Source organism: Mchenga conophoros, linkage group LG17, assembly GCF_057382185.1.
Source record: "Mchenga conophoros isolate Kocher_MC1m ecotype Shallow Benthic linkage group LG17, M_conophoros_male_GT1.1, whole genome shotgun sequence".
Taxonomy (NCBI): domain Eukaryota; kingdom Metazoa; phylum Chordata; class Actinopteri; order Cichliformes; family Cichlidae; genus Mchenga; species Mchenga conophoros.
This window is the reverse complement of record NC_140542.1, coordinates 1475502-1486400: the sequence shown is the minus strand read 5'-3', so window position 1 is coordinate 1486400 and position 10899 is coordinate 1475502. Positions and strand designations below refer to the sequence as shown.

General features: G+C 39.8%; 1 protein-coding gene across 4 annotated transcripts; it reads right to left on the bottom strand.

The window, feature by feature from the left end:
• Window positions 1-3209: 3209 nt before the first annotated feature.
• Window positions 3210-10334, bottom strand: LOC146554831 (serine/threonine-protein kinase pim-2-like). Of its 4 annotated transcripts, XR_014889286.1 has the most exons (11): window positions 10316-10334; window positions 8343-8451; window positions 8062-8241; window positions 7627-7815; window positions 7267-7361; window positions 7134-7181; window positions 5578-5799; window positions 5316-5496; window positions 5050-5226; window positions 4523-4960; window positions 3655-4013 (listed from the first exon to the last, which is right to left on the bottom strand). XR_014889286.1 is itself a non-coding variant. In XM_085252593.1 (9 exons), the coding sequence occupies exons 1-9, from the start codon at window positions 8413-8415 to the stop codon at window positions 4869-4871; spliced, it is 1257 nt and encodes a 418-aa protein (XP_085108719.1). In that variant the 5' UTR covers window positions 8416-8491; the 3' UTR covers window positions 3655-4868. The 4 variants fall into 4 exon arrangements, 1 of the variants encoding a protein (XP_085108719.1); XR_014889287.1 differs by lacking the exons at window positions 3655-4013; window positions 10316-10334 and adding an exon at window positions 3210-3405 and having other exon boundaries at window positions 8343-8491; XR_014889285.1 differs by lacking the exon at window positions 10316-10334 and having other exon boundaries at window positions 3656-4013; window positions 8343-8491.
• Between the last annotated feature and the right edge of the window lie 565 nt (window positions 10335-10899).

The window sequence follows — 10899 nt, the reverse complement described above, 5'->3', positions numbered from 1 at the left end:
AACTGCTGGGTCTCAGGAGGATATCTTATGACCACCTTCCATTTAAATTCTCTCCACAGCCCAGAATCAGCCAGAATAAGTCATCTTAAATTGCCCTCAATTTTCTTCGTTAATTAAACTATTAATCTCACTATGATCGGAAAGCAAATTGGCTGTTTGTGCTTTTTTGTGTTGTTGCTCTAGGTGCCTTATTTTGGCCTCCAATTCACACCGCCTGGCCTCCCTTTTTTTCCTGGCACTTGCAAATGATATTATGCAACCTCTCATATGCTACAATGACTGTAGCATATGTTTATGTTTTATGCCTTAGCGCAATCCCAGAGAGTTAAGGGCGATATGTTGAGTTATATTCAATTCTAAGTATTTAATTTGGTGTGTATGAACTCACAAAACTGGCTATCATTTAGGAATGAGGCATTTAATCGCCAAAGTTTTCATTTTGGTGTCAATCCTAAGTCCCATGAGAGTGACTTGGTTAAATTTCAATATTGTTAATTCTATGTTCTTCTGTTTTGGAGGTAAAAAAGAAATCTATCTTATAGATCCATCCTATAGGAACCGTGCTTCTGTAAGAACCTGTGCATTTGCTAGTTTTTAGTGTCGTTTTAAATATTTTGTATATGTTTGCATGTTACTTGTTTGTTTGTTTTTTGTTGGTATATTTATGTTAATTTGAATTTCTTTTATCTGTAAGCCAATTTCCCCACAGGGAGAAATAAATCTGTCTTTCTAAAAGACATTTTGTGAAAGTTTTACCATTGATAGTCTCCTTCTAGACAAATAAACCAGTCTCGAGACTTAAATATTGTCTTGAGCACTGTTAGTGACAACATATATAAATGGCAAAATAAAATAAAAATGCTTCATGAATATCTCATAATTGTATATATTTGTGCATTTGAGCTGAGCATTGAGCGGGGACTTTTCACCATCGATCGATTATGATCAATGACAGTGAACCTGAGCACCTCCCCTACCTTTGGTGTGCGCTCACGCAGCTTGTAGAAAAAGTTTAGTGTGGAAGAAGTTGTAGAATAAAAAGGGGATGTTTTTTCCTCTTCTAGTTTCATTATTTTAATGTGGCACTATTAGTTCATTAGAATCATATAACCAGCTTTGCATTAAATATATACTGAAGTTTTTGATCTTACATTAGCCTTTGTATTACAGTGATTGTTATAACTCTAGTTTGATTTTTTACTTACAGGTACCAGAATAATATGATCTTTCATTGCAGATGTGACCATGATCAACTTATACATATTGCAGTTTGTTGCTTATTATAGAGTTGTGCTCAAGTTAATTAAGGGTTAAAAGCTACAGTCAGCGTGAATGTCTGACTGATCTATGGAGGGGAAAGGCTTCGAGCATAGAGGGCCGCACGCGCCTACATACCACTGATATCATATTATTCTTTGTGGTCTTTTATTCAATTATGTTTTTTTTGCTAAGTTTAAAGTGGTAGTTAATTAAACAACATTGATTAAAATATTAAATACCTGAGTCAGTTTCCGGGTTTTTTAGAGAATCAGTGAAAAGCATAAATCATCACTTTCATGTTTAATAATTAATGATTGAAATGAACTGAATAGCGTTTAGAAGATTTGTTAATTTGTTTGTCTTTTGTTAAAAAGAGTGGTTTCAATAATTTCAGACACACCTTGCAATTGTGCTTATGATGAGTTGGCACTTGGTCTTTTGAAGGTCATAAGCTTCGTTTGCCGTGATGGTCCGGACTGATATATTGCAGGTTTTGACTTTGAGTGCAGAGGGCTAAATGCAAACATGCTTACAAAGCACTTATACGATGTTATTCTTGGTGATCTTGTGCTCAGTTATTTTTTGTTATGTTTTAAGTAGTGGTAGCTGACCAAGCATTATTCATTTAGTATTATACACTTGTTTTAGAGCAATACACACTGATCATCTTAATCAATGTGGAAGTCCTTGTAGCTGCAATGTTGTGTCTCTGCAGGGGACGGATGGCTCCAGGAGACGGGGGGCAGTTAGCGTCTGCCCTCGGGAAGGAGACAATGTTATTTTTCTGTGTTAAATAAAACTGTCAACATTGATTGTATAACACCTGTCATTACGCATGAAGGGGCATTCTAATACCCTGATTTTTACAAAACTATGGAGATGTGTTTTTTGTGATGAGATCTGAGGCTGTCTGCATACGGTGTCCATCTCCCACGTGTGTGACCATTAAAATCATCGTTTGACTTGACCCGGCCGGACCAGTGTTGTTATTGTGGTGTTTCTCTTGTCTCCATCCCCAATATTTTGAACCATAACAAAGTGGAGAAGGTGGAGCTGAAAAGCTGACATAAAACAATTAAAACTAAAAATGGGTGCAGCAAAATGTGTCGATTTAACCGCCATGTTAGCTGTCAGTGCTGCTGCACCAGCAGCAAGCGGTAACAACTAGTGACAACCAGTGAGAACCAGCAACAACCGGTAACCAAGCCTCACAGTCTAATATTGTTTGAAACAGATACTTGGATTTCAAATAATTTAGAACTGATAGTACCATTTATGTGATGCTCCTCTTCTATCCAAATCACCTGAAAGGCAACAAAAAAGATTCTCTATCCCTGGTGATTGCTGCAACCAGCAGCACAGCAGTGAAAAAAAAAGCAGTGATCATTTGTATGTAAACAACACATGAGTTATTGGATGTGATCGCTACAGGTTATCACATCCAATATGGCAACAGCTCTTGAGCAATGTGTGCATGACATGACAAAGGTTAATAAGAGGCCTAACATTGTAGAGGGAAGCCAAAGTGTTTGAGGAGAACTCGGAAAGACACAGGCCATCACCATGGACTCAACCAAAAAGGATGAATGCATGTTGTGTGCATGCTGCATACCTATGTGTTCAAAGTAAAACGTGTGTACTGAACAGAGCATTTGCCATCCAGAAGCATTTATTGTATTTGTAATCATGCTTTTGTATCATATTTTATGAAGAAGACTAATCAGTTGGCAATATGGCGCCACCTGTTGTCATCTTCTCTCTGCTCTGATTCCCAAATGTGGTCAAACATTAATATATAGTTTTTTATACACAAGTACTTGGAGAAACAAAGGTTTCTGGGGCAATGTGCTCATTTAAAGGCACATATAGGGCTAAGGGCTCAGTTCAAACACAGTGGGTTGTGGGGATTAATCCAGCTCCGACAAGTCTCAGGCGGATCTTACCGCTAGCAGCCCAGGAATAAAGCCCCCGAAGATCTGCCTCTTTCCGAAGACGACGGAGCAGGACAACAAAGCCGGCTCTCTTCCCCCGCTTCCTCCGACGAGGCCTCTGAAGCAAAATTGAGCTGACCGGCAAGAGTGGAGGTGAACCGGGTGCTGCGTCGCGCTCAAGCGGCGGTGGGAAAACAACGTCGTATCGTTGACTCTGAAAGTTATCCATAGCAGATTTGATCGGCAGTAACGCATGGCGATCATAAATCCGAAGGGAGATGACATCGGACAAAGCTGTAGCAAGAACACTTGCATAACATATGAAGTAAACAAACACACGGACGGAGGCAGCGGCACAGCCAAACACAGGCGCCATCTTGCTTCTTGGGACAACAACAGTAATAAAAAAATCACACAAAATATGACTCTTTTTTTTTTTTTTTTAATAGTTGTTAACTTAAAATGGCACCAAATAGTACCCCCAAAGCAAACCTTTCGGTATGCCAACATTTCTTCAGCTATTTTCAGGGCAGGGTCGGATGATGATGAGCTACAATAAAATGCATCATGGCCTCAATTCAATTCAATTCAATTTTGTTTATATAGCGCCAAATCACAACAAAAGTCGCCTCAAGGCACTTCATAGATACAGAGAAAAACCCAACAATCATATGACCCCCTTTGAGCAAGCACTTTGGCGACAGTGGGAAGGAAAAACTCCCTTTTAACAGGAAGAAACCTCCGGCAGAACCAGGCTCAGGGAGGGGCGGCCATCTGCTGCGACCGGTTGGGGTGAGAGAAGGAAGACAGGATAAAGACATGCTGTGGAAGAGAGACAGAGGTTAATAACAGATATACACTACATTTTCATCAATGACATTTTTCATAAAGCAAGCCTACAAAAGCCTATATGTCATGGTCCTGGGTCATTTTGACCCAGTGTTCTTAGTTTTCCTGTAGTTTTGTATTTTGTTCCTTATGTCCATTGGATTGGTTGGTTTGGTATTTGGATTCCCCCTGTGTCCATGTTTTTATTGTGGTGTTTGTTCTGGTACCGTGTTCCCATCCTTTGTGTTCTGTGTTCTCCTCATCCCCCCATATTCATCCTTCTTCTCTGCCTCTCTCTCTCTGTGCTCATCTCTGTGTACTGTGTTGTGTTTAAGGTCCACATCTTGGTGTCAGTATTTTCAGTTTCGTGTCCTCCCTGCTCGCTAATTGTCTTCAGCTGTGTTCCCCGTGTGTTCCCACTTCTCTCATTACCTTCTGTGTATTTATGTCAGAGTGTCCCTTTGTTCTGTGTTGCGTCGTCCCTCTAGGTTGTGTGCATTTACCGTGTCTTCCCAGCGCCTCAGCTTTAGTTGCTCCCAGGTTAGTTATTGTATGGCTTCTTACGTTCCTGTTAATAAAGACCTGCCTTTGAGGTCATCACCGTGTGTCTAGAGCTGTGCATTTGGGTCCTCTCTTGCCTTCACACAGCTGCCGCTTGACACTATATTTAGATGAAGGTCAGATGGAGGTCTCAGACTGCTTGCTGCTGGATTGGAAAAGAAAACACCAAAAAAGAGCCACGTGACAGCAACTGCAACATTGCTACTAAATTTGAAAAGTGACTTGTTGATGACTTGTGATGTGTTGGAGCTTTTGCTCCATAACCTTTTAGTTCATGGTGCGCAGAAATCATTTGAGCCACATGTGATTCCGAAGATCCTCCAGGGTGAAGCGGTCCTTGTAGTGCTTCCTCAGACACCCCGTCAAAAAATCCCTGCATTCTTTACAGAAATGAAATACTCTTGTTAAAGTTATCCACAAAGTTATTTCACCTTTCTTATATCAACAGCCCTTTTGGCAGAAATCTTACTGTTTGAAATGTCAGCTAAAATCGGTGGGTTTTGGTTGATGATCTTGTAGTCGCAGTCAAATGGTAACTTGTTGTGTAACAGCTGGTACATCACAACACCCAGCTGCCAGGCTGTAGTATATTCTGCAGAGCAGAAGCCGTACATGAACCACTCTGGACTATTGTAGATCCTGGTTCCTAAAACACAAAGATAAGAAGAATTAATGGGGAGGGAACATGATGTGGAGACAGTTCATGACAGCACAACGCTGTGGCTGAAAACATACCTGCGTTCCTCCTGAACCTTTGTCCCGGAGTAAATGTGACTCCACAGCCAAAATCGATGTATCGCACTCGGGGTTCCTCCGAAGATGTTTCAATTAGAATGTTGTGTGGTTTAATATCTCGGTGGAAAACCCCCTTGTTATCCATCGTAATGGCTGCGTCAACTAGTTGCTTCATTATGACCTAAAAGAAAGGAAGCCATATTTGGAGCACAGGACATTCTCTATGAAAAACTGCTGTAAGCTCCAAATGCTCGTCACTTACCTTAACATGTGTCTCTGACAGAGGTTTATCTGTAGTTTTGAGGTAATTGTCTAAGTCCATGCAATTTTCTGGTTTCTCAAAAACCATAATAAGCTCATCTTCCAGATCAAACCAGTCAAGTAGAAGTGGGGTTATACTGCTTTCCGTATCGTGTGGTCCAGCCCCAACTTGTATCAGTAGCGCCACCTCCAGGGGAACATCAGTACTTTTCCCATTCCAATCCTTCAGAAGGAAAGTTACTTCAGGTCAGTATTCAGAATTTCAACAAAAGTAGCTATCAGCGTACAGACAGTTTTGAAATAGTCACAAAATGACCTGATCTTTAAAAAGCATTCTTTCCACTGAAACATGTCAGTTTAAACAATAAGGTGACCCACTGTTCATAGAATTCGACCATATTTCCTGACGATTTCACACACAACTGTGAGACCAGTCTGGTTCATGCACGGAGGAAATACGTGCCTTATGCTTGATGCCTGAGAAGGCCTGAAATAATATCAATACTAGGGCTGCCACAAACGATCATTTTGATAGTCGACTAGTCACCGATTATTTTTGCGATTAGTCGACTAATCAGATCATCATCCATTGGACGTAAAACTACAGCTTATTGCACCAGCAGTATCTGCTCTTATATAACTATCATTAGCTTACAGCTTTAAGTGTTTAAGGTCTGTGCTAACTAAAAATAAAGACAAGATGATAGTTTATTACATTTTAATGAAATTTGCAGATTGTTTCGGTGAAGTTTAATAAACTCCTTGCTATCTAAAATATAACAGGACACTGGAGTATATTCTGGAGCATCTCACACTTCTGATAATCAGTTGTCTGCTTGATGTTTATTCAGCTGTGTAAAAACTATAACTTTAATCTCAGACAAACTGATTTACTCAGGAACAAATAAAATACTAAAAAAAAAGCCAAACAATAACATTTTAAGTTATCTAAGTGACTCATATATATTTAACCTGAGTAGCGAAAGACGGCGGTGGGTTTGAAAACGATTTGCGGGGAGTCCGGTGTTCTCACGGCGCTAGTGAGCCTAGCCCCCGGCTAGCTATCGAGCTAGTGGGTAACAGACGTCTCCGAAAACGTCGGAGCGCTTTTGAAAATATGCGGTGTCCTGATAAACTGAGCAGATATTTGAAGTTTACACAGCTACATTCTCGCCTGAAAATATGTTAAACGTTTATTTTGTGACCCAGAAAGAATAATAAGAGTAACATTAAAACTAACTAGCTGCCGCCATTGTTGGAAACTGCGCTGGGCCGCGCTATGAATTCTGGGACACAGCTGCTTCTTCTTCTTCTTCGGGGTTTAACGGTAGCTGACATCCTTGTACATGCAATGCTGCCATCTTCTGTTTCAGTCCGTTATTACACTCTTAAATCCTGCCACTTACTCCTGCGTCTTTTGTGATCTTACAAAGCTTCAAACGACGCGTCGACTATTAAATCAGTCGTCGACGATTTTGATAGTCGACGTAATCGTGACTAGTCGACAAATCGTGGCAGCCCTAATAAATACCTGCTGGAATAAGAAAAGACGCTTACCATTGTTGTGCGCGCAAGTCTGCGCTGTTGAACATGTTTGATTGCCACCTGCATTAAAGACATTTTCTGGGTTAGAGAAGTACAAACAGGAATAAACTGAAGATCTGTGAAATGCAAATGTAAGAAGCCATACTGGAAAACTGTCTTTTATGCGTATTCCAGAAAACACGGTGGCAAAGCCTCCATGACCCAGCACCTCCAGCTCTTGATATTTTTCCAGGAAGTCTTCTGCAGACACACAGGAAAAACATACAGGTTATGACTTGTTACACAGAAAACAGCTGGCACAGTCCTATAGAGCTTTGCTATAACATTTCTATTAATTGGTAAATAGCAGCTACATTTTAGCAGATTAGTAGGTAGGTAACGTCACTACTGCCCAGAGTGTCTCTTATTGTCGATTGGTCCCACAGGAATCAAACCCAATCTCAAACCCCAGGACAAATTCTAAAGGATCTTGTGATCCAGCTCAGAAATATTGCCATTATCTTACCTTTTCTGTCAGTGCCGGATATCCTCGGTGAGTCACATGTTTCAGAGGGTTCCTGGGTGGGACTCTCCTCTGGGCTCGTTGTCCTGCTTTTTTTGCTGGATGGTCCCTCAGATTCGTCACTAGTGCTCTTCCGTTTGTTGCTCCTCTTAATTATACTAGAGTCGCTTGAAGGCACTATGAGAAGGCCAACTAAAATGGAAAAAGTAGTTTGACTTTAAGCATTTTCAGTCCAACTCTGTGTGTCAACTGCTTTCTACTGACTTTCTAAGGTCTGGCAATCGTGCATTAACGCAATAACTGCACACTGAAAATCAACACAAAGAAGGCTAAATGAACCAACTACAAAGTTAAAGACCGTTAAGTACACAGTTAAAGTCACAAAATAAACTACATAGCCAAGATAATGTCACAGCTAAAACAGGTCTTATCACTTACATTTCAAACTGGATTCCCCAGAAACAAAGTGGCTGGGACCCGGTTTTGGACCTCCACTGCTTTTGCTTTTTTTGGGGGATTTGTCCAGTCTTTCAGGTAAGTCCCTTCTCTTTCTTCCCTCTATTCTTCCATCTGGAGTCATCTTCACCAGTGTGGAGATGCAAGGCTCTGTTTGGTGTCCTGAAATCAACAAAAGATGATTTTGTTTAAGTCAAATTCAGTTGCCTCAAATAAAAACCCAGAAGCATGCATAATTACCATATGAATCCCATTTGACTTACCTAGAGGGTTATTCAGATCCACAGGACGTGGTGCAGTATAAGTTGGCCAAGACTTTGACATTGTGTGATTCATTTAGGTTAATTTAGTTTCAGGATTTCACTCTTCACTCTGCAAAGATGCAATGAGCTGTGTGTGAGAACTATGATCTTTAGTGTCTTATAACAATGTCTTATAACAACGAGGTGATGACATCACAAGATTTTGGAATTCTTGGTTTCCATAGCTACAGAACATCAGCCTGGGCTAGGCAGTAGTTTCTGGTGAAGGCAAAGTTCTGTAAAGATTTATTTAGGGGTGCAATATTGCAAAAACTGTAGCGCAGCTGCATAAATGCATGTTTATAGAGGGCTGCTTCAAGGTGGGAACTGTGCTTCTACAACAAAGGCCATAAAACTAGTTAGGAACAAGCAATGGATATTATAGATAATATTGTAGCTATTATACCAACAAGAAGGACTCTCTTTGGGCAGCATTTACTTGTAAGGCAGTAGTGAAGGCTAATGGATAGCTTTGCAGGCTAAAAGCTAACAGCACAGGTTAAGTCAAAATTCACTTGATTTCAGTTTTATTTACAGCACCAAATCACAAAAACAGTTGCCTAAAGGTGCTGGAATGTGTTGACTGATCTATAAATCGTATCTGTGCGCATTATTGTGACTAGTTACTCACTAAATGTATGAGCAGTATTGGATGTAATGCATAATAAAATTATGCGTTACTGTGATGAGGTTATATTTTTCAAGGTTCAAAGGCTATAGAAAGAAAGCACGTGTAGCCCAGTGAATTTGAACTTCCACAGTTATTCTTTTTCCTTTCCTGCCTAATGTATTTTCTTATAATTTCTCAATAATTTATTTGCTCTGTTTTACCTAACCTCCGACTGTCTTGGTGAGTGTTGTGGAAGTTAGTATTGTTAGCTGATGTAACAAGCATGGTACCTGCTTCCCAACTCTATCGGTGTGGGGTTTTTTTTTCTTTTTTTCTTTAACCGCTGGTTGTTCATATTTATGTTCCACTTGTATACCTCATCTGTTTGTATGTTGTATACTCACTGATTGTTCAATAAAGTTCTTGTTAAAATTACACACATATATATATATATTAGGGGTGCAACAATACACAAAATTCACGGTTCGGTTCGATACTTTGGTGTCACGGTTCGATATTTTTTCGATACAAAAAAAATGTTCATGCCTTTTTAATTTGTCATTTATTAAAATTATAAATATATATTTTAACTCAAAAGTACAGTTTTTAAATTTAACCCTAACCCTTGTGCGTGTTTTTTATTTTGACAGCGAATACGCACCTGCGGACCACTTATGTGCAGCCCTGGTTATTTAGCTCATCATATCGCAGCCACAGAAATTCTTTTGTCCATGAAACCATAAAGCTGCACTTTCTTTTTGCCTTATAGTCTGATTTGTCATAACTTCTCCGTTTTATGGTAAGCTTTTCTTTGGCTGTCACTTCTTCACCCTGACCTGTCTTATTTGGCTCAGCAGAACTAAAATATATATCCTGCTGCTTTTACACACGCACTCACATAACGCTCAGCGATTCTCTGCGTGATCAACCTCTCACATGTTTAAGCTGCAGGAGATTTCACTTGTCATGTTTGCATAGTAAGCTAACGATTGATAAGACGATGTCAGAGGAATTGGTGCACAAATTATCATCACTCACCAATCAGTGCTGTCGCTCTCTATACACAGTTCGTGCGATTGCAAAGTGAAAGCAAAAAACAAGCGCAAATTCAAACGCGATTTCAATATGTCACATATTGACAGTATATAAGTGTTGTCTTGAGCACTGTTAGTGCCAACATATATAAATGGCAAAATAAAATAAAAATACTTCATGAATATCTCATAATTGTATATATTTGTGCATTTGAGCTGAGCATTGAGCGGGGACTTTTCACTATCGATCGATTATGATCAATGACAGTGAACCTGAGCACCTCCCCTACCTTTGGTGTGCGCTCACGCAGCTTGTAGAAAAAGTTTAGTGTGGAAGAAGTGGAGAAGGTGGAGCTGAAAAGCTGACATAAAACAATTAAAACTAAAAATGGGTGCAGCAAAATGTGTCGATTTAACCGCCATGTTAGCTGTCAGTGCTGCTGCACCAGCAGCAAGCGGTAACAACTAGTGACAACCAGTGAGAACCAGCAACAACCGGTAACCAAGCCTCACAGTCAAATATTGTTTGAAACAGATACTTGGATTTCAAATAATATTTTCTTATAATTTCTCAATAATTTATTTGCTCTGTTTTACCTAACCTCCGACTGTCTTGGTGAGTGTTGTGGAAGTTAGTATTGTTAGCTGATGTAACAAGCATGGTACCTGCTTCCCAACTCTATCGGTGTGGGTTTTTTTTCTTTTTTTCTTTAACCGCTGGTTGTTCATATTTATGTTCCACTTGTATACCTCATCTGTTTGTATGTTGTATACTCACTGATTGTTCAATAAAGTTTTGTTAAAAATACATACATATATATACATTGGTGTGTGGGTGTCGGGCAGGCACCAATGACGTTTTTAAAACAGCATT